The sequence below is a fragment of the Coturnix japonica genome, chromosome 4 (assembly GCF_054131305.1).
Source record: "Coturnix japonica strain WE chromosome 4, WE-NBRP24, whole genome shotgun sequence".
In the NCBI taxonomy this organism is placed as follows: domain Eukaryota; kingdom Metazoa; phylum Chordata; class Aves; order Galliformes; family Phasianidae; genus Coturnix; species Coturnix japonica.
In genome coordinates, this window is record NC_140666.1 from 16,283,513 (window position 1) to 16,307,599 (window position 24,087).

The 24,087-nt window shown below is 36.2% G+C and overlaps 2 protein-coding genes across 16 annotated transcripts in view; one reads left to right on the top strand and one right to left on the bottom strand.

Moving 5' to 3' along the window:
• The window catches only part of LOC107312724 (uncharacterized), a 397,430-nt gene that overhangs the window by 192,423 nt on the left and 180,920 nt on the right, over nt 1–24,087 (top strand). For 3 of the 8 annotated variants that reach the window (XM_085544598.1, XM_085544597.1, XM_085544600.1), the window contains exon 1: nt 23,837–24,005. The exons of the other annotated variants lie outside the window; for them this stretch is intronic. The gene's annotated coding sequence lies outside the window, so the exon portion shown is untranslated. Of the gene's footprint in view, nt 1–23,836; nt 24,006–24,087 lie in introns of those variants that run through there. 8 annotated transcript variants of the gene reach the window in all.
• Nucleotides 340–24,087, bottom strand: part of KLHL4 (kelch like family member 4) — a 32,756-nt gene continuing 9,008 nt past the window's right edge. Inside the window, exons 2-11 of one of the 8 annotated variants that reach the window (XM_085544586.1) lie at nt 15,954–16,127; nt 15,536–15,672; nt 13,944–14,140; nt 11,105–11,317; nt 10,526–10,694; nt 7,425–7,649; nt 5,869–6,031; nt 3,560–3,772; nt 2,546–2,717; nt 340–1,993 (exon numbers count right to left, since the gene is read on the bottom strand). In XM_085544586.1, coding sequence (XP_085400712.1) covers nt 1,934–1,993; nt 2,546–2,717; nt 3,560–3,772; nt 5,869–6,031; nt 7,425–7,649; nt 10,526–10,694; nt 11,105–11,317; nt 13,944–14,140; nt 15,536–15,672; nt 15,954–16,127 — 1,723 coding nt within the window. In that variant the 3' untranslated portion in view covers nt 340–1,933. Of the gene's footprint in view, nt 1,994–2,545; nt 2,718–3,559; nt 3,773–5,868; nt 6,032–7,424; nt 7,650–10,507; nt 10,695–11,104; nt 11,318–13,943; nt 14,141–15,535; nt 15,673–15,953; nt 16,131–24,087 lie in introns of all 8 variants that reach the window. The other 7 variants (XM_085544585.1, XM_015860386.3, XM_015860385.3 and 4 more) reach the window with 7 other exon arrangements.

A 24,087-nucleotide genomic window follows, 5' to 3' on the forward strand; every position in this document is an offset into this window, starting at 1 on the left:
AACGACCAGTTGCTCAAGTGCGCATAGAAGTACATTGTTTAAATAAAAATCGTGGTTGGACCAGGCTCTGAGCAACATGATCGAGCTGTAGATGTCTCTGTTTATAGCAGGGCAGTTGGACTAGTTGGCCTTTGAAAGTCTCATCAAAATGAGCAGCAATCAACAAAAGCCCCCAGACTTATAGCAATTAAATCTTGTGAAACTGAAGGTAATTTCTGTGGAGCAGATGCAGTGAGGAGAATTAAGCAGAATCATGTTTGTTTAGACCATAAGAAATGATACTTCTGTTTACTATTCTTGAGACGTAAGATAAAAAGGCAAAGTTGTTAAAACATCATAAAATTTCCTTAGCAGAGAAAGATAAGTTTATTTAGATGTAGCATGCTTCATATAAACATAATTTTAATTAATATTTAAAGTTAAAAATGTTTTTGTCTTTCTATAAATATGCTTTTGAGATTTCCTCTTTAGAAGGGTTTGATATGATAAATACTATATATTTGTTAAAATACCATATTGCTCAATTCTGAAAAGACATTCCATCAGGAAAGTTGGTCACGTAGTTATGTCTTCAGGGAGATTTCATGTCTGTTCTGAATTTTCTAATACTGACAAAACAATATAACAAACACTAAAACAGATACTGCCCAAATAGTGTGCTTTACAACAGAGAATATTTTACATACATTCTTCTTCTAAAATACAGTTACAGCATTTGAAGTGATAAAAAATGAAATTACAGGGGGAAAAAAATCAAAACATTTAAAATTGGCACAGAAAAGAAAACCTCTTGCGTGTAGAATATTCATTTATCATCTCAAAACATGGACATGCTTATATTAGAGGTGTAGACTGTTGCACAGTGCATGTGAGTGCATGTGGTTTTCTACTGTACATGGCAAAGCTGGTAGTCTTCAGCTGAGATCAAAGATCGTCATATCAATATGATATAAAAGTTTCATTTTGTAACTTATATTCAATTAATGCAATTACATGATGTATATATATATATATATATATATATATATATGTTTAGTTTAGTGCATGGTGATTATTCCAAGAATAGCCAAGTAAGTTTAACATAATAAAGAAAGTTAGTGGGCAAGGACAAATCCACTGATAACCCAACACACTGATTGGAATTAAAATACCACATACAGATGCACTGTGAAAATGATTGGAAATTATATTAGTGTTGATTTGGCAAATGAGTTTTTTCTTTTGGCACGTACTTAAGAAAACAAAGATATTTTAGCCCTGCTAGTTCTTGTACAATTCAGTTGAATATACTGCTAAAATGGGTATTTTTTCTCTTTACTATTTACTACTAATAGCAAAGATATTCTGTGCTTCTCTTTGATTTAGTACATCTTTATTTTAAAATTAATTTAGTAATCTAACTTCTGAATCTGGAAATTAAGTTCTTTTCCACAGAGAATATTCTGTTGCCAAGTACATTTGAGGTCCATTATTTCCTTCTGTACAGTTTTCCTTCAGAGGTATTTCTCTTTTATTCATTTTCCTTTACTTAAAATACAAAATCTCTTTTTATAAACATGAGCATTACTGCTAACATTAAAAAGGAAAAGGTTTATGAAATCTTATACATCCATTTACCACCTTACTACTGCAATTTATAAATAAGAGATAGATTTCTGTAACAAACCCGAACCATTTAAATGTATCATCTAATTTTTACATGTTAGGCATTTAAAAATAATTCACTTTTTCAAAATCATCTGGTTTTTGCAGTGCAGGAAGATTTGGGTCTTGTGCTCTAATATCGTAATGGCCCCAAGATAATTATTCTCTATGATGAAGGGCTGTTGTGATGTTAATAGGCTGTACTGCCTTCTAGAAACGTTTTTTTTTTCTTCCCGACTCAGTTTTCATGAACTCCGCTCACAGATTGGTTTTGCAGTGGGTATAGACATCATGGCAACTTCACAACAACAACGCACGCTCCAGCCCTTCCAATATTGACAGGAACTTCCTTAAAACAAAAGAAAAGTGAAAAAGGACAAAACACTTTTAGTAGACTTTTATGGGCAGGACCGGATAAGTTATTTGTTGGTATAAAGGAAAGCAGTTTGTTTATTCACGCTAATGTACCACTAAAAAAAAAATAGATTTAACAAGAACTGTGAAAACAGTCTGAGGTTTTTGAAAACAAGTGTTTTGAGGCTGCTGAGGACTGTTGGGGTGTAGGTTAATGATGTTGCTTTTTAGTTATTGTAAAAAACTTGCATATCCTTTTATCCAAAACCATGGACTCTGTAGCTACAAAATAATCTTGACAATTTTAATGCTTTCTTATGGTCTCAGAGTTAATTAAGTTAAATGTTGGAAGTGCCTCCAGTAGAGGGCAATGCTGACAAAGGTGTTGAAGCTCTAATAGTGCTTGGTAAAGAAGCACTCTTAGTTAAATAAACACTTCTTAATTAGCATTATTTCACCTTAACATATATCACTTTTCACAAAACCATTTTGCAATGTAGTCGTTTTCGCTTTTGCTGTTCAGGTAGGTCTTGCTATTTTTAGTTACCTCTGTCCACTCGTTATTTTGAGCATCATAGGACTCCACAGTATCCAGATATGTGTGGCCATCATAGCCACCAACAGCGTATAGTCTGTCCCCCAGAGGACAAATTCCAACTGCATCCCGAGGTACACTCAACGGAGCCACTGTTGTCCAAGTATCTGTTTTAGGGTCATACCTGAAATGTTTTATGATCAAAATTAGAAAAATACGTTGCAGAAAGACATTGATAGTTCAGATTTTAAGAGCTGGCACTTACGTCTTTTCCCCTGTATTGGAGTTTAGCTTATGTTATGAAATAGGATAGGGAATCACAAGGAATAGGATTAAATTCTTTATTTGGCCACTAGAGGGATCTTCAAACCCTTATTTTCACTTAAATGTAAAGCATACATTTCTGTCTGATTAACAATCACTGTGTTTTGCACATAGATGAAGCCTGAGGGAATGATCCCAAGGCAGCAATTGAATCAGAAAAGTTAATTTCAGCGCATTTTTTCCCCGTAATGATTTTTGTTTTCTGTTTCTTATCATAATTGATGTTTCCAGAAGACTTCACCACAAAATCGATTAATCTCACAAACTTAAGTTAATCGCATAACTCATAATCTTAAGCAAAGTTTGTGTCTCATATAGTTTTTATCATGTCGGTCAACACCAGCGAAACTTGGAGGAAGAGACCCTAAGTATTTTGTTCCTATGGTATATGAGAGATGCATCCCAAAGCTGGATTTTGGCACCTGAGAAATACAAATTCCCATGTTGAGTTCATCTTACTGTTTGAGTTGTCTTAACTCACCCTCAGTCAGTTCCAACAGATGTGAGAACATCTGAAGGAGAAATTTTCATGTGGCAGTTGTTTCCTTAGCACAAAATCACTGCAAATCAGTTCTCATGCTCAAAAATATCATTCTAAAAAGCATAACGTGCTATACAAAGGTAACGTTCCAATTCTGAAGAGATTTTCATTGCTGAAATTATATATTACCCAAAGTGTTTAAAAAAGAAAAATGTTCTTACCTTTCTACACAGTCAGACAGTCGAGAACAGTGGTTGGAAGCAGGTGCATCATGTCCTCCCACAGCATATAAAAACCCATTGTATGTTGCAACACCAACACCACCTCTTCTTTTTGACATCGAAGCACAGAGGCTCCACTTGTTCGTATGTGGATCAAAACATTCCATTGATTTTAAGCAGGAGCTCCCATCTCGTCCACCGACTGCATATAGTCTGGGATAATTACCCACATAAAGACAGTTTCAGTCCTTCTAATAAGAATATTTTATTAACTTTATTTAGACAACTTTAAAGTTCCCAGTATACCTAATATTTACTCTCTGACCACAGTTATATTAAGTATATTTTCCTCAGTGTTTGTATTTAAGAAAATGTTCAGGACAGAATTTACCTTACGCATATGTCTCCTTGTCTCTTCTGCATTAAAGGCACCTAGCAAGCTACTGGAGACTCAAACCAGATGATGTTGAAACAATGTATCACAACATGTAGAGGGGAATAGTGGAAATCCTTATTAAGAACTTTGTGTCTCTTTGTCAATCGATTTTACAAAGTCTGAATTTCTTTTGTATTTCAAATTAGTTTTGGTGCTGCTAGACTATGATAGTTTACACAGTGGGTGTAACAGGTGTGTTTAGATACTGACTGTGCCAGCTGCTCAGGTCCTTTTCCCACTTTGGCCATTGCTTACTGCTATGAAATAGAGGGTTTTTTAGTGCAACTAATTAGAGACCTAGGGAGTACCTCAGCTTGTCCAGAATGAGTCACCCAAATCCAGTTAGTTGAATTTTGCTTAAGATGGGCTTGTCTTTTCCAGTGACTGGGATAAGTTTTAGACTGCTCTGATGTATGATTTAAAAATGCACAATCTTGACATCTAGAACAATACAAAAATTGTAGCTCTGTCTTCTGATGTTTGTGAGTTGAACCACAGGCTTGAATCCTGTTGTGCAGTTTGTTGCTTGGCCCATAAAAAGCTTGAGAATGGGATTTGTTATCTTTTCATACTTTACTCTTAGATACAGTCTACTTGTTTACACAGCTTTCACAGAGAGAGGAAATCACTGACTTTGCAAACAGATTTTCTTTCTCCCTAGAGTACCAGGGATCATCTAAAGATCTTAAAAAACTCTTGTCTCGTTCCCTGAGGAGAAATCACGTATTCCTTTATTGACTGATGTTTTCAGTAGACATTATTGGTCAGAAATGTTGCCCCACTGAAACTATGTGTTTTCTAGTGAGATCAAATAGAAAAAAACAAAAACACCATGCTTTAGGGAAACAGAAAGAGGAGAAGCATTTTGCTCAGCTAGACTGCAGCAGTAGCACTGAATGAAGGACGTTTGAGTTTGGCTTGCCCTGGTATGCCAGTGATTACATCACCGAGCTAAAAGACGTGATTTAAGCCAAGCAGGAGACAGGGTGTATTGGGAGTGATTGAGAACAGTCAGATCAGGCTGGATTTCCTCTCTGATGAAGTAGCTTCCTGCACATCCCTGTGAAAGGCACCCACAGGAATTTCTAGTGAAACTTATGTTTAGAGTATTTCCTCTGGGATACAGCAGGCACTTGGTCAGACAGTTCTACTCCTCTCAGATTTTTTGCATAAATGCTTAAAATCATGTCATGTTCTACTGCAAAACCTTGTTTTTTTGTATATGAAGAAGATTTATGTTTGCAAATATCTGATGTCTTTATTTCTACTCTATATCCTCTATATCACAAATCACTGTAATTTCGTAAGTGGACAGGAAAGCCAATGATAAGGTTTCAGGATAAACACAAATTTCTGCATACAACTGTTCTGAGCCCCTCCAGACTCTGCGCTAAGAGGCTTTCTATCTCAGATTGCAATAAGAGGGAGTATCTGTTCAAGCTACGCTTTCCAGTGTAACCTGAGGTTTTCTTCCAGGCTTTCCTATCTCTAGCACCAGATGACTTTCCTAAAGAGGGGAAAGTTATTTCGAATGGTGCTTCCTTAGATATACTGATATCAAAATGCAAACATAAATTTGGATTTTTTTTTTTTGAGGTATTTGATCAATACTTTCCATAAGTTACAGGTAAAATTCTGGTTTTCAAATTGCCTTAAGTTTAAAAATGTTTAGAACATGTCAGCAAGTTAGAAAACAGTTTCATACATATTAGAGGAAAAGCTTTTCTTTCTTATTTTTGTGCATTATATTTTTTCTTTGTTTTCTCTTGTTTTCTTATTAATTACTATAAGATTGAAAAGAAATTATAAGAAACTGCATTTCAAAAGAAGGAAGTAAATGAAAAAGCAAAGGGAGTTTTTCCTGTTGTCATACTTGCTATTTAATGCTGCAACCCCTACAGTGCTTCGGGGGGTGGACATGCTAGCAACGTAATTCCATTGCCGGGCTTGAGGGTCCCATCTTTCTACGGTGTTCAGGTAACTCCACCCATCATGACCACCAACAGCATACATTGGTCCTTCCAGCATTGCTACTCCTTAAAGAATAGAATTAGGGACAGATTACTGTATCTAATAATTTCAGTGAGTAATGAAGTATTAACTTCTCACTTTAATTGCCTGTATACAGATAAGCAATTTCAGTGGTATTAAGCTATCTAAAAGCTTCCTTGTCATTAAGAAGAATAAACAAAGATAAACAAAATATGTTGTACACAGTATCTTTCAGAATAAGCATTATCTTTTGCTTAAAGATCAGAAGAAAGCTGTTAGTTTTGATGTTTTCTTGGAATTTTTCTCCCAGTTCTGCAGACCTTATTCTAAATCAAATCTGCCACTCCTACATGAGAAACAATGCTATTCTTTAAAAAAAAAAAAAAAAAGAATAAAGATTGGGCTAGACAGTGAAAAAATTGTCCAGAGCAACCAACTACCTGTCCCTTCTTCTGAGTCAGCTGAAGCTCTGTAGTCCCACCAGCATGAAGCCAAAGTAGATGGCAGCTGGCTGGCCTTGATGCCATTACTGTACTGTAATGTTCTGGTGCCTGTTGAGTGGAAATAAGAGCTGGCTTGTCTGTGGTGCCCTTGAGGCACAGGAGAGTAAACTTGGCTGTCTATTCAAAGCTCTCTGTGCACACATCCTGTGTTATTTACCATCCTCAGAAAGAGGTGCCCCTCCCTTTGTGGAGCTGCTCATGACACTGATCTTTGCTCCCTGTTAGGTAAGGCAGCATGTTGGAATTTGGCTGCTTAAAAGTTTTCTAAATCTATCTTTTCAGGTCTAAAAATTCATTCTGTTTTGCCTTAATGTCCTTCTTACTGTTACTTGTTTTTCAGGAGCCATATTCCCTCCCATAGTCTCCTCAACAATGAACTTATCTGTTATTGTTCCAGAATTACACTCTGGATTTCACATTTGTTTTGTTAATTCACCGTGAATATTAGGATTGCTGGGCATTAAAGGACATATATGTCAGACTATAGTTGTGCTCTCTAAAACTTGTAATTTCAACATTAATAGCAGTGAAGTTGTACTAATTTTGTACCAGCGATGTTTTCTTCAACATGAGTAACTCTTTGATTTGATTTTAGAGGTGTACCCATGAGCTTAAGTCATTATTTTCAGAATCTGAAACTCAGGTTTTTTCTCTATTGAAAACGTACACCTTGATGGCTAAATTGGATGAAGAATTGATACTTGTCCCTATTGCTTATATTCTGGAATTTTATAAATGCAAAATTAACCCTGGAAGGCCACTATGATTTAGACAAATACTAGATATCACTTTCATAAAATTATGTCAACAGGCAAAGTTGTCTTTGAAAAATATCTTCTGCAAATATTGCTGCATTTTAATAAAAGCTTAAAAAAGCTGTCAGAGTGAATCTGCTTGTGATTTCAACTATTTGTAAAGAAGCAGCACCTCTTACCTAGGCCATGTCTATGTGTTGACATAGGAGGCATTATAGTCCAGACTTTGGTGATAGGGTTGAAACATTCAACAATATTGGAGGTTTTCAGACCATCTCTTCCTCCCACAATGTAGAGTTTGTTGTCAATTACTGCAACTCCAAACTGTAATCGTCTGCCATTCATGGTACCAATTTGTATCCAGCTATTAGTCCTAAGGTCATACTTTTCAATTGTAGTGGTGCCTATAAAAGATAGTAGTATGATAAAATATGAGACAGCCTTGAACTGATCACTATTCATCAGTCAGTATTTGATCCATTTTGATCCATTATTACATTGTAAATACTGAAATTCTGTATTTTGACCTTTCCTACATCTTCCTCAGAGCTTCATTTGCAAGAGTGAACACAGTGTGACAGCTGTATTAATTGCATTCATGATTATCAAACAGATGGGAATAAGCCATTAATAGGAAGGTGTGGAATTAAAGCTGATTTTTTAGCACAGAGCACTTGTAGATAAGTTAGATTTGTCACCCAGTTAAGTAGTATGAGGGTAGTGGGTTTATTTGTTCTTAGTTCTTTCTGAGGATGGTATCTCACAACTATATACTTGGTAACAACTTTTTTTGCCTAACTTAGTAGTGCTTCCTAAAACTGAAAGTATATCTGTGAATCTGCCTGCCTCAGTTTCCTTTGTGCAGTGTAGGCAGGCAGAAGGCTGAAGTGTGTGTGCCTATTTGGCTTCCATAGGCAGCTTCTCTGAGGTTCACCTAAGCAGCCTTGCAATAACTACTCGTCTGCCATAACATGTAAGCTGCATTTTCAGTTTTTTCAGGTCACTGAACTTCTGGTCATGGTTTTGCTGAAACTATTCATAAGGCCCCAACTCCCCGCCATTCAAAACTGACACTTTTCCGTCTGCTGGCTCCGTCAGTCACACTCAGCTGCTGTAATTGCCCCCGTGAGAGCTGATTTAGCACTGGGGGAAGCGGCTGAGCTGCTGCTGAGGCAGGAAGAGGCAATTGCCAGTTGCACATGCAGCATGCTGTGGAACTCAACTTCAGCTCAGCTGAAGGCAACCAGATGAGAAAAACAGAGCTGATTTCCTGTCTGCTCCTTGACTGAGATTTGTAACAAGAGAACTCATATTTTAAGGATAACAATAGGCAATTTGTGGTTGAATGGTTTGTGACTGCAAAACAAGCATGCAATAATGCAGAAAAGAAAGATAGTTTCCTCTAGAGATGTTTTCCTTAGTAAAATCTGCTGTAATTCAGCTGATATACTCAACAAATATAGTGAAAAAAGTGTTTATGTATGTGATATTTTTGCTTGTTTCCCTCTACATGCCTTTCCAGATACATAGATTGGGGAAGAAGCTGCTTGATCCATCTGCTATAACAGAAATTTAATTCTGAGCAACTCACAGAGCAAACTCTCTGTTTGCTCTTCTCTGCTTTGATTCTGTCTCATTTATTTTATGCTAATATGTGAGTGCCCCAAAGTTCTTAGCTTCAAAAGAAGTATCTCACATACTGAGAAAAAAAAAAAAAGGAAAAAAAAAGAAAAAAAAATGGGAAAAATATATTAAGGTGTACAGTGTGTTCGTACCCTGTAGGCTGAAATTTTTACAGAGGCTTGAAAGTAGGTTTCAAAAGTTAATGTAGTTTAAGCACATTCACATTTTTTTTTAAATACCCATCCAAAAGTGGCTCTTTGATCTTCTCTTGATCATTTGAAGTTGAGATTTGACTTCATATACCACCTGAGATAAGCACAAAGCCAAACCTGGCAATCCCTGAGAGTTCTTGTGTTCTTTATCACAGAAAGCACATTTTAGCCAGAGGTTCAGTTCTTCCCTTTTCAGAGATGTTCTTCCAGTGCCTCTTAGTCTCTTAGGTTCTGTTTCCTTTATCTTAGAGTCCAGCTCAGGCTGAAGGTATGAGTCAGAGTCATAGAAGATAGCAGGGAGGAGAGGAAGCGCTGTTCTTCCAACCATCAAAAGGCAAAAGTTCAAACAGCTGGCTCTACTCCAAGGTAATAAGTAGAAGAGGCACCAACAGGAAATGAAGATGTTGACTGAAATAGCCCATTCTTTGTATAATCTTTACTGACAAAAAAACCCTATGATAAAATTTTGTTCCCATTTTTAATAGTTTAAAGGTAATTTTGAGTTCTTGCTTATTTTATGTCATTCATAAATAACAATTATTGCTAATTAAACTTCACTAGTTCCTATGGCTTAACTTCATTTATCTAAATTGTCCTGAGAATGAATGTTTTCTTTTCGTGTTATGATCACAGTGAATGCACAGTTTGCATTTAAATTGATTGCAGAGGGTAGTAAGGTAGCACTGCATAGGAAACGTTAGTCATCAGCAACTTTTTTCAAACCATGAAATGGATTAACTTCTCTGTGATTCTATTAATAGTGAATTCGCACAGCTAAAAGTAATGCTGTTCAGCAAGTCGCTAGACTTTAAACTAATTACAGTTCCTTGGCACCAAGCAGTGGAGTCCTGTAGAAAGTAATTTAATATACTTCCTACTAAATGGAATAGTGTAATTTGTAAAGCTGTAGAAGGGTTGTCGTTGTGAAAATCAAACCATAAAACCTGGAATTTATCTGTAACATTTAGCTTTCAGCTACAGACCTGAAGAACATTCTATATGTGATCCTGAAAAAAACAAAAAACAAAACAAAAAACCCAACAAAACAAACAAACAAACAAACAAACAAAAACAACAAACAGCAGCAGGATTCTAAAATAACATTAAATATTTCTTGAAATATTTTGAATGTTAGTTTTTTTTCTGGTTTGCAAAGTCAAACTTTGCACAAATTCTTATGAAATTTTGGATGCTAAGATCACTATTTGAATCTTGTCTGAACTTACGGCTGTATGCATGTTATTTAGAAACAGGATTCTTGCAAGAAGGAAGAGTATCTGACATACGGGATTGATTTCTACATGCTTTCCCTCCTTTTCCATCCTTAAATTGCTGTTTTTCTAACAGAAACTTTTCAATAACTGTCATATATTCTCTGGATGTCTGTAATACAATTAATCAGTACAGCTAAAAAAAATTCAGCTTACCTTTAGTGGCATCCATACCTCCTACAGCATAAAGAGCACCCACTGTAGACTTCCTAGGCTTTGTTCTTGGGCTCTGCATCATGGACCGTCTTTCTGGTAGGAGATGGTACTTCATAGCCTCCATGAGAAGTTTCTGGCATTCTAGGTCGTCTGCAAACATTGGACTATTTTCTAGATCGGCTAGTAACTAAGAAATGAAAAGTGATGATCATATGTGTATCTAAATCATTAGAAGTTGGATGTACTTCAGTAAGTAAAGTCTATGAAGATACAAAGATAGGAGAAAGTACTATCTGGGAAAGAAATGTACTTTTGAGATACCGTGAGACTGATATGTTTATAAAGGTAATTGTGAGCACAGTAATTACATTTACTTTTCTCTTCTACTTTTACAAATACTAATCATACCTATTATGGAGTTAACAAACAGACAAACAAAAACAGAAAAAAAAACTTCCTTATCAGGAAACAACAAATCAGAAGCAAAAAACAGCACTTCTCTACAGGTGTTGTTTTATTTTCTTTCTGTCTAAATGTTGCTTGAGGCAAATATTACAGTTTATGGTTAAGGGCCCTGTTAGCTCTTCACTTCCATACCTGAGGGGGAAGTAGAGGCAGCCTGATATAAGACAGAAGCATCCCCAGGTCTTGTTGCCGGTTTTGCAAATCATGTCTCACCCACATCATTAGTGCCTGGAATATAACTTCCTCATCTGGAACATTGATGTCATCGCTAGACAGGAGTTTTGCAATCTCATTAGCAGGGAGCAAAAGAAATTCCTGGTTTTTAATAACTTCTGTGAAATGTTCCTAAAAGGAAAAATAGATTTCAATGCACTCATGATTTTCACACCTTGAATTAACCTTTCCTTAGGTAATATAGTCTTTGTATACACTGTAGTTCTGTTTTTTTCTACGGTGTAGGGAAATATAATACATATTCTGTGTCACAGAGCCCCCTCCTACCATTTCAGGGATACTGGTTTCTCTTTGAAGCCTTGCTCTTGTAGGGCTGAGGAATGGTGATCAACTTCACCACTACCATGTTTACAGCTGCAGTTGTCAGGCTTCCTGTTGGTATGTCCTAGCAGGATCTGGTACTGGCAGTTTTCACCATCAGTGTGATCTTGACACTGCAGCTTAGTAGAAATGCAATTTGAAGACACATGTTGTATCGTATTAATGGTTAGTGGGTATTCAAATTAAATGTATAGCTTGCATTACAAATGGATTTCCAAGCTTTAAACTCTATTCAAATTTGCAGATCTTTACTGTATCTGGTGCTGAGCAGTAGAAAATGGAGGGAAATTATACTCACTTTCCTGATAGTACTTTATGGCAATTGAAAACTGGGCAAATCTTAGGAAAGTGGTTTAAGACCATAATATACTGCTATAATAAAACAACCAACTCCAGACATGACATCAAATATGAAATCGTTTGAACCTTTCAAAGAATTATTTTCTGTATTACATTGTACAGGCCAGTAAAACAATGCTAGAATTGATACTGAAATATTTTATGTTTGCTTGTGCTAATTCCGGATAAATGTTTTGTTAGCTGTTCTTTGAAGTTACGTGCAGAGAAACGCATGTTGGATTTTGTCTGTATTTGAAATACTAGCTTCCATTTATGTACCTGGAAGAAATGTATCTTATATAGAAACCAGAAATGGGACAAATGAAGAAATTTTAGTAAGTGATATCTGTATTATTTATTTTCAGTAGTCTCTTAGCTTTCTGCAACTCTTTACAAGAGAACTCAGTATGTAAATATGGAAGCACTTAGTGATTAAAGGATATGTTAACTTTTCTGTGCTCTGCACATCCTGCTTTAATATTTTGTGACATTCAGCGAATAGAAACAGGAAGGCCAGTCCACATTTAGTTACAAATACAGTACAAGATGTTTATCAGAACAAGGTCTATCTGCATTTAAAGATACTAGGCAGGAAACTGTTAATACTTTGCATCAATGGCTGAAGGAGATGAAGGGAAAAGCTTCCTTTGTGTCTGTTTTTGTTGAATGGATGTGGTGTTTGTAGTTTATCTTCTGTAAGTGTTTAAATGTTTCTGGTTCATTTGGATGATCTCTGTATTTACAGTACATCTTTATAGTCTTTTCCCTAAGGTACACATTTTCAAGTGGTTGAGGCTGGCCTGACACAAAACAGAATGTTTTATTTATCCTCTTCCACAACAGTTTGTGTGCATACATTGGTACAATCTCTGTTCTCTGTCCTTTGAAAATTAGCTCAGAAGTCTGGTCTGTGAGTTTAATGCAGTTAAAGTTGAGGCCCATGTGGCTGGGACTCGTGGGACATAAGAAGTAGCAGAGGGGGGAATTTCCTGTTTTTATCTGAGGAAATAATGGTATGGAGCAGCAAGGACAATGCTGTTATGTAGGGCTTGAGTGATCCTTCTAGCTTCAGTGCCCTTTTTCAAACTTTAAAATATAAAAAAAGTCTAGATTGCTGCTGAAGGAACCATTCATTAGTATGACAGGAAGGAGCACAACCAGTGCCCTCAATCTGCACATGCCACTCTCATTTACTTCATCATGTGGACGTGTGCGGTCTCTTCCTGGAATGCTCTTAGCATTATGAAGCCTCTAAACTGGTTTTGACATACTGTGCTAATATTTCAAGCATAAAGCTGCCATGTGTCTCCTAACAAGGAGTTCTTTTTATATCCATTTAGCTGTAGCAGTTGCTATTCTTTTTGTGTTTAAAGATGCTGTAGCACATCTTGATGCCCTGAATATTTATCCCTTGATTTGGTTTCACAGCCAGCTATCTTGCTTCTCTGCTTCCACGCTGAATATTCATTTCTCACTTTCAGCCGGAGGAGGATTATGCTTCAGTCAAAGATGTGCTTCTTTTTAGCATTCCAAATCTTTCTCATACATTCTTTATTCTGGATTTTGTTGTGTATGTGCATCACCTTAAAATTAGCTTTGGAATTTTCTTGGTGTTGAATCAAGAACATGTGAATGGGCCATTACTGTTTTCCTCTTGACGTTGTCCATTGTTAGACCCTGTGGTTTTTTTGTGGTTTTTTTTGGTTTTTTTTTTTTTTAAATTTGTTTATTTGGAAGAAATGCATGCCTATCATACAAATTTAAGTTCAGTAAGTATATCCTTCTCCAAGGCAATATTCTGAAATAGGAAACATAACTGAATATTTGGATTTCTATGCACACTCTTCTCTCCTTTTTATATTTCTGTAACAGTCACAGATCTGAAATTTCTCTTTGGAGTCTGAGCTGGGCAGAGATGTCCCCAGGTTAGGGACCGTGCCAATGCAGGAAAAGCACAGCCACTGCATTAGGCTCAGAAAGCTTGCTCTGCTTCACCAAAGCCCATGTATTTTCTGGGAGAGTGCTCACACTTGACATCAATATTCTAATCGTAAAACAGGTAGATTCTTTAACTTACCATAGTGTATGTGTGTGCCACCTTCAGGAGCTCTGTGCAGCCCTGAGCATCTCCAAAGGAGCGGATCCCCAGGCAGTTGGAAGGGTGGAGTTGCTTCATGAGGAAGTTGCAGCATACCTCAATGACCTGGGATAGCTGGAGAAGACAAGCTGCAGCTAGCAAACTTTCTATAGTGTCTTCCTTTAACTCTAGAATACCTGTGCAGTTTGCATATAGGGAAAAAATACAAGTTTTCGGTCATTTTCTTTGTAACTTTATTTACTTGAAATCTTCCCACTCCCTACTTTTTCTGTGCCTGCAAAAGAAAATATTGAAAAGTGGCCTGTAATTCACAGGTTCATTTTCCTTTTATGCTGAAGGAGTCTTTAAACACATCTTAAGAGATTTAAAGGATATAGTGGATTTTGAATAAAATTACTGGAACAATTTTACTGGAACTTTAACACCATCAGGTCTGATTTTACTTGAAAAAAGAAAACGAGATAAAGACAAAGAGGGGATTAGACAAAAACCTTTCCCAAAATTCACATGTGGATTTCTGAAAATGTATCATAAATTTTTATTACACATAAGAACTTCAGTATCAATAGCTAGGAAATGCTAACAGTAGATGCTTGCAGGAAACCTGATTTCCTCATTTATCTATGAAATGATTGTATGATGTGAGATTTTTTTATGTTCACAAACAAGCTGGAAGGTGTTTATTTAATTAGATTTTCCTTTCTTATGCTCAGTAGATACTTCAATTCCCTAGCTGATACCCAGCATTAAAGTGCTGTTCTGAAAAAAAGGAATTGAGTCAGGTAAACTGAAAGAGATGAAATTTAATTAGATGGGGTGACTTTTAGGTGCATGCAGATAATAAGCAGCCCACCCCCTCACTTCTTTGCATTCGTTCTAATCCATTTCCTTGGGCAATTTATGTTTACTCAGTGCCTTATGCATGTTATGCAGCATTCCCTCCTGCCCTTATTTATCCTCATTTGTACCCACAAGCACATAAAGGGTCTATTTTGTGTATAGAAACTCCTGTTTCCAAGCTGTATTGCAGATGGCTTATCTTTCTTGACTTTTGTCTCTTCACACAACAGTCAGGGTTTATGAAGTAACTGACATAGCAAGTAAAGAAGTCTTCTGTTTTTGACGTTTATGATAATACTATTCTATTAATTACATTGGAGTCCTTGTTTTAATTTAATCTGTTATTATTCTACCCCCTTTTTAAATTATGAGAGCTTGGAAGGGGAGGGAGCTTTACGTTTTAGTTTTCTGGCTGGGGTGGCTGCCATCTTCCTGAGTATTTTGCTGAATACCAGAACATACAAACATCGAGAATCAGCTGCACAGGTTTGAATGATCTGGATACTTCTGACTATGATATATGTAGTACACAGCAGTTATGTTCTGCATCACTTTACCCTGCTTGGTATAAAGCTCTTAAAAGGGATTTCACAGTTTTCTGAGTTATTCTTGGCTATTTGGTTCAACCCTTTGAGGTACAACAGAATAGTGTTAAATTCTGAACTCTGAGAGAAAGAAAGCAGGAGATATACATACATCTACATAGTAGATGTGGGTTATGGAGGACTTACCTGTGTAGGCATAATGCACAAGAGCCTTCAGCGCGTCCGGGTCTACTCCCTCCATCTTGATCTCCTCTTGTTTTGCTTCACGTACATCATTAGTGAACATTGCAGCGAAATAATCAGACACTGCACTGAGAACCAACCTTGAAATAGAAGCATTTTAGGAGGACCGCAAATCATTTCATAATATTCATGGTAAGCAAGAAATTCAATAATACCATCTAGTAAATGGTGCGTGTGTTAGAAGGATTCTCTTTACCATGTGATTTAAGTCATACAGTAATGAGTAGTGAAGTTAAAGGGTAGTTAGTAACCTACTTCTGTAATGACTGATCATTTATTACAAGGGAGGGTAGGCATACATTTCCCTAGCATTTGAAAATGTCAGGCTTTGAAGCCATGTAAACCCAAGTGGGGCAGGTACCTGTGAGCTGGAATCTTCTGGTCTCCAGCTATGAGAAGAACATCACACAGCTGTTTCTGCTGAAGATAATTTTCCATTTTGCGGAAAGTTTGCTCTGCGTGGTTCGTAGAGTGGAAGTACTCCTCAGAGCCATTGGTGTTCATGCCAAGCAGTGAGCTGCTGGTCGTGGACAGCCTGCTGTGAAAGAGCTCATTCAGGGACTGCCACCTTTTACAAATTCTGATTATGCTCTTTGCATACATTTTGTTCAAAAGGTATTGCAGAAGCATTTGCAATTATAAAAGCTCTTATGATTCTGGTCTTGCTGTGCCTTCTTACATTTGTTTTGGTTTGGTACCTGCAAGTTTTCATTTGTAAGACTGTCTATAAATTTTAAGGTCAAGGAAGGAAAAATTATTGTGGTGAGGTGGCGCTACTGAGTTTTCTGCTTCCTACCTATCCCGTGTCCAGAATGCATCATGATAAATGCAGCCTGCTGATCACTCAAACCCTCAGATGTACACATATACATGCATATTTCTCTCTGGGTGAACTCAGATTACTTTACCATTTACAAACATATTAAGACATGCCAAATCAGTGCAATAAACTCTATCATTCTTTTGAAGCTCCTTCCTACAATGTCAAGTGCATTTTCTTTCCTTTTTTTTGTCTTTTAAGAAAAAGGGGCAAATCAAGTTCACCTATAACATGTACCCTTTGTAGTTTACAGCTTACCAAAATTAATTTGTCTCACTTTAATGACTATGCTTTTTGTTTCTTTTTCTTCAGTGCTTCATTGAAAATGAAAAAGCTGAGAAATTAGATTATATGCTCATTAGTTTTCATTAACTGCTTGATGCCAACTTCACACTCTGTAACATTTTTGTTTTGCTATTTGTCTCCTAAGCTTTCTTTCATACTTCAAACATTTTTTTTCCAAGCATATTCTGTTTCAGACTCATTATATCCATTTTAAGTACTGTATTTTACTGTGCATTATATTGCCCTTAACCTTAATGCATCATAATTCAGTCAGAGTAATACTTGTTCATCCCTACTGAAAATGCATGGCACCAGTTTCTTGAACTTAGTAATTTCCAATAGAGTGCACGCATTTGTGAGTAGAGGAGTCATTTTCAAGCAGTAAGGATTTAAAAAAGGGACTTACAGTCCAATCATTTTATTCAGTTCTGGGTACTTTTTTTCCCTTATATCTCCTGGAGTGACCTTTAATTGCAGCAGAAATAGCACCAACCATATAATTATTTTAAAAAACTAAGGTCTTCAGGGATTGAAGAGTACTAGAAGGAAAAAAAAAAAAAAAAAAGAAAAGCTCTGGCTAACTTTGTAAATAAAATTCTTTCTGGTTCATTTTCAGCAGCTGATTCAAAATGGTAAGTATGGTCGGGAGAAATTAAATTCTGAGATATTTCTGTATTTCCTTCTATGTATGACTATACTGATATGCAGACAACTCAAATATAGAGCTTCAAAATTTAATACTAGGGAGGAAAAATACAGTGAACTGTAGGAAGACAGAAGTTAAAATATCTTGAAGAAGGAAATCAGGAAAAATATCACTAAATCTGATAAAATCAGATTTAAATAAAATAAATAAAATAAAATCAGGGATGCTGCAGACTGCAGTACAAAGATAGGCAAGCTAGCTGCAGATGTGTTAACTTGAATATATCTACCTGTCATGTCTCGTTCCATGAGAACACAACACATTAAGAGATCTCACAGTTCATGTAAACCTACTCAGAAGCACATAGCAGATGGAAAATTGCTAGCTTTCTATAGAATGTTTATGAGTTTGGACAAAAAAAATCAAGTATATTGAGTAATACCATTTTCAGAATTATCCTTGTGATGGCCAATAAATTAATTTTCAATTAGTCAGCAGGAAAAAATACTAAAAAACTGTTCTGAAGCATCAGAAACCCGAGTGACTTAATGCTACCTCTGCGATAGTGTAGAATAGGATGCTGAGATCTGCTAACCCCAGTAGCCGTAGTATTAAGATCTTAAGATCTGAGATTAGCCCGGAGAGAGCACAGGTAAATCTATACTTAAATGATTTCAAAGTTGCTGAGCTGCACAAATTTCATCTCAGGTAGAGAGCCAAGTGAAAAAGGACTTGTGAAGGATAGTGAAAATGTGGTACTTGTGGTACTTTTGTTAAAAATAAATAAAGAAATAAATAGATAAATCAAGCAGACCTTATAAATTGAAGACCTGAAAATGTAATAAAAAAATGTTAAGTATCTAGATGACAACGGAGAGATAAATTCCAGCCAGCGTGGCTGTTCAGAGCAAATCATGTCATAGTAATTTTTTCCTTTATTTTTTTTATGACAAGATAACAAAGCTTACTGGGAGAAAAGAATTAGGTGTCAGAAGTCATCTTGACTTTTGGATGACTTCTGACAGTATTTCACATGACGTTTTCAAAATCAAGCTAGGATGGCATGTCTTAAGTGTAATAAATTGATAGCAACAACTTGTATAGATACTTAAATTTTTTCTAACGCAGATGTTCTCAATGTGCTGCAGTTGAATTCTGCATCTGATGCTGCTCCATACTTTCCTTACAGAACGGTGTACAAGAGAAATAGGGTAGAATCATTCCATCATTAAATGATAGCAAATGGAGAAATTTTGGGGAATGGAATTTAAAGTGATATCTTTGCCCTTAACTTCTTTCACCTTCAGGCAAATTTGTACTTTTCAAAGACCTGCTCATATTTGCATGTGAGTAATTACCTGAATGAATTACCTGAATGTTAAAAAGACAGTTAAGGTAACAGCTAGATTGTAATGAATCCCAAACAAGCTCTAACTTGGAGGTGGTGGTGTGGAGAGAAAATTTAATCTTTCCTTTGGTCAGGGGAATGGATGTATCAGGTTTTGTAGTTCATTCCAGGTCTGTTCTCTACAATTATTTAAATTGTTGAATTATATTAAAATCCTTTTCTGTCTTAGTAAAGTACTCTTCATTAATCAACGCAGCACTTTTCATTAATCAGTTTATAAATGATAAATTCACTTTTCATCTTTATTTAATTATAGCATGATAAAACATAAATGCCATTTAATTGCCATGTCCTTTTTAAACTCAGTATGATCTTAAAGTGCCTCATGAATTGTGCCTGTGGCCAAAAAAAAACAGAAAAAAACCCCAAATCCTTAATGATTGGGAAGCTTAAAAGCATAATATTGGATGAAAACCAGATAATGAAAGGCATATTTTGATTTGTTGTTCTTGATAAGGCTATTATTTGTGCTTTTGTAGTGACCACTCTTGTGTTGGATATTTGTTGAATGAGCCTAATTATTTTTTTCTAGTATTTGTGAAGTCTAGTTCAAGCAACAGTTCAGCAGTCACTGCTACCTGCAGGTTGTTATTTTGGACCTCTGAGCTGTCGGTCACTCCATCCATAACAGCAAACTAGATAGCTGTTAGAGATATTGCTAGGAGACATTAAGCATCCTAAGCCTTTATCACAGCTGAGAACATCAGTGTGACTTCGACTCTGAGGTTTATTGGATGTGCTTTAGCAGTGATGAGGTGTCAGACAAAACTGCAGCTTCATCAATTCAGTTTGTTTGTGCAGCATTATTTACAATGCAACTCATTTTTTTTATTTTTTTTTTCTTTTCTTTTCCTCTGATTTGTTGATGCTTATTCAAGAAAACTACAGTCAGCACCTACATAGGCAGTCACTCCCTTGTGCAGCTGCTTGAGCTCTGACCCTCTGCTGGGAGGTGTCATGCAGCTGGAGGTTGAGAGAAGCTACTTCCTTATGCCAAATCATAGGGCCCCTACATCAGTTGGCTGAGATATGAAGAAAAATATTTCTATTAGAAAGCCATTTCTGAACACAGAACAAAATAATGATAAAGTTGTTGCACTTGTACTAATTGCTTGCTGACAATGTGCAATCAGTAGCTGACCTAACCCCTATTTTAATATTTTCTAATAGTTCTACTGCAGTTGTCTCCTTTCTTATATCTTGTTGGTAAACAGAACATCTAAATACTGTGCAAAAAGTTGTAGATCAAAAACCGTGATCTGATGTAATGTACAGAACATTAACATGCAATGGAATAACAAAGTAACTGTAGCAAATGAAGAAGTAAACAATCAAAATGTACAATTACTGAGGGGAATAGAGAAATTGCTAGCTTCTATTGAAAGTTCATACTGACTATCCCTCTAGAACTTGGAGATCTGAAAAACAGCCTATCTTTAATAACTACTTTTTGCAATTTTTAACAGAAACTTACCACTTTTTTTCAGTTGGCATCAGTTAAAATAACTTTATGATTCATAACAAAATGAACTGAGACTTGATTTTTTAAATTACCCCGTGAATAAGAAGCACACTTTTGGTGGGGTAATTCCACTGGAAAACAGACCCCAGCTAAACTGGAGCACTTTGCTGGCCTTTGTGATGTTGTCAGCTGTGACCCCAGCATTATTTCATGTTACAAGGAGGGCTCAATCCAGTCACCCCACTAAGCTGTTTTCCTTTAGAATTTATTTTTTTAGTGGTGGCTGTTAGTTGTGAAATAATTTTCCTGTCTCATTGTAGTGCTGATTGTTCTTATTAGCATGTGTACTCCCTCAGACAATCTTATGCTTCTGGGAAGACAATTTGTTGAAAGCTTCATGCATTCCTTTATTGGAATCTTGTGTCTTCAGCGGAGATTTATGTTTGCAATTTGCTTTATGCAGATAAGTAAGAAATGGGATATTTGTGTGTACACAGTAACTAGTCTTCAGAATTTTGTATTGTGTAAAAGCACAGTAAGACCTGATTCGTATCTTCTTTGGTTGGACAGCAACATTCTGTGCATTATTTTTAACTGCTCAAGGTAAACATTTAAAAGTTTCACTAATAAATGCTTGTTTGAGAGTCAGCGTGTATAACAGTTTGTTCTTGACTTTTGGGGCTCTGTTTAGAAAACTGTTCAGTAAATTTTTTGCCAAACTGTTAAGAGACATTAACATGAGGCACCAACTGGCCTCCCATTCTGTTATGTCAGCAGGACAGGTTGGGAAGGCTGTGGATGGGAATCTTACCTTCTGTGGTTTTGTATTTCATGCCCCAGGCTCCCTTCTGCACAGGTCTATGTGGGTGTACAGCCCTCTGGGAGTGCCACAGTGATGAGTGCAACACTTACAGGCTGAACATAGTAGTTTCTAGTGAGCCTGTGCACGTTGTTTGAATCACTGAAAGGACTGTAGGAGCAAAATTCAGCAGCTATTTCTTCAGACTCTTGGTGGTCATACAGCGTAACACTGTGACGTGTTAGTGTTAACATTTGCAATGTACTAGGGTTTTTCAAATTATATGATGGCTTTCTTCCTGATTCAGAATAATCTGAATATGAAATTTTACTATTAATTTTATAATGGCATGAGATGTTTTCATAAAAACTGGGACTCCTCTAATATATAATCAGTCTGGAGAGAGCACTGGCTGTACATCCCTGAGTGTTTTATTATAATAGATATCTATCTGTCTGTATTTAATGATGAAGTGAATGTCTCAGAGAAATCATTTAAATTAATGCTATCTCAAATCATCATTCAGAATGACCCTCCAAAAGAATTAACGCTATTCATTTCCATTGTGTAATGGAGAATAATAACTAAGTGAAATGTCTCAGTAAAAAATATAGGAGTATATAAATTACAACATAAAAATTTACCTTCGTTCTGATTTAAAATATTTTAGTTTTGTATTTTAGTTTAGTTTAGTATTTGTTTTTCATAAGACAGATAAGAAAGTTATTGTTTGTAAAAATGTAGCGTGTAAGAAAAAAAATAAATCACGTGGAATGTTTTGTTGCCTTAATCAATGCACACTTGAAGACTACAAAAAGAACTTTGAAATCATCATTGCGATAACATGATTTCTAACTCAACATTTGTGTGGTAAGATTGTGTTGGTGAAAATTAAAACTCTTTGGAGAAATTTAGTGAGGTAGCTTAGTCCCTGATCAGCTTTCACGTAGCTAGTGCTAATATGTTTAGGTAGTTTAATTTTTGTACCCTACGGAACAAAAAATGCTGCAACTAAATGACATTATCTCAAGCTGTCAGAATGTGCAAAATGAAAAGTAATGACTAAATGCTGGATGTGGCACTTTTATTTAGAGGACAAAAAACAAAAACAAGCTAAGGTCAACAAATTTTGCTTAAACCCAACCATGATTATTACCAGATGAAACTAATTAGTTCCATGATTCTTACTTCATTAAGCATGTTTCAGAGAGACTTCTGATGAGAGACCATGTGGAGGAGAAGGCTGGCTTGTGTGCTCAGTTCAGTTTTGAGTTCCCTGTAAATCTTAATGAACAGCATAAGAAAGCATTAATTTAAACAGCTAACCAATAATTGAGATACATATTGAATTCCTCTGAAGAGGAAGTCAGAGGCACATCTAGCACATCTATGCCATCTCATGGGAGCTTCATAGTGAGCAACTTTATTGGCACAGTGTAGCACTGAGCCAAACTGAATTTCTTTCATAGATGAGTCTGACATCCTTAAGTGAATGAAAAAACGAATGAGGGAGGACAAAAAATTAGTGCTGGCTTACAGCCTTGTTTCTTTCTTGCTTTTCTCACTGCTTCATTGTGTTCTGATTGAACAGTCTGGCTCCTTCATGATCTCAAGGCCGTATCTTCACAGGAACCTGTCTTAACATTGCCTATAAATCCATTATGACAAGATTTATCAAGAGACTGAGTTGGCTGTACTGCTAGGTGATTTTACTAGGTCAAGCGTCTCAGAGAGAGAGATCAAAAGTCCATGCTAAAGCATGGTACTGGGATGTAGAATAGTGGGGGTTCTTTGTAAGTAATCACACAGAAGGGAACTTCTGTCCTTACATGTATTTTTCTGTAAATTGGGTGACTAGCTAGATAGACTGGAAGTTATCTTCAGTAATGTCCTCTGTGAGAGTTAAAATTGTGACTCAGAACAAGCATTTCAATCTTTAAATGCTTATAACAAGTGTTATACTCAATGATATGTAGGTATGGTTGATTTAAAGCTCTACATGCAATCTTAGTTCAGTGGTTACATATGTTTTGAATTACAGTTTATGACTCAGAGAAGCAGCACAAAATTTTTAGTGTTCTGGACAAATTAGAGGATTTTCTTTAGAAAGCTCTAGTGTGATGTCCAAAGTAGCTGGTGATTTTATTACATCAATAAAATTACTTTGTAACAAGAATCAATTTATACCTCTTTCCTAACCAGTTTAAATGACGTTTGGTGGTATTAAGATTATACAAATGACTGACCTGTATTAAGGTCACTTAGAGCCCAGAACTTTATTCACACACAATCACTAGGTCACTGGAAGAATAGTAACTCAGGATTCAAAACTCAGAAGGCAGAAGTGTAGCTATGGATTTATGTTTTTTGCTTCTTTCCTTTTAAAGCTCCATGCAAGTTTCTCTTATTGTTGACTTCCCTTATCATCTCTCTCTCTGACCACCTGGGCATGAGGAAAGAGACGTTTGTTTTGGCAAGACAAGTCTGCCCAGGGGTCAAAAGGATGGGTCAGAAATGGCATCACAAGGCTTACTCCTTGTGTTTTCTCTATGTATGTGGCACAGGCAAATCCTTTTCCTGCATAGCGTGCTATCTGAATGTGAACTTAAACGGATCACAGCCAAAGGTAATATTTCAACAAACATCCTTAGTTTGGAAACAGTGGTTTCTAATTACAAAGCTTTTTCTTTAACACAGTGGTCATGGAAGAACTGGAGGGAAAAAACCTCACTCCCACTAAAAACACAGAACATGACTCAGATTAAATTACTGAGATATTTTTGTCTGCATGTGTGTATGTGTGCTTCTCTATTCCTTCATGTTCTGAAATGGTGTGACAAGGAGACACAGTGCTTTCCTGGGCATCTGTGCTAAATGAACACTGTAGAAGAGGTTTCCCTGGCAACGCAAACCATATGTAATAGCTCAAAATAGCTTTTCTCCAGCTCCTAGGATTTCTTAGTGGTTTGCTTATGATTTCCATTTAAATCAAGGTATGTTTTCACTGTACAAAAAGGTTCATTTTCTCAACTTCTATTAAAATGAACAGGCTTTGAAAATGCTTGTCTTGCAAGA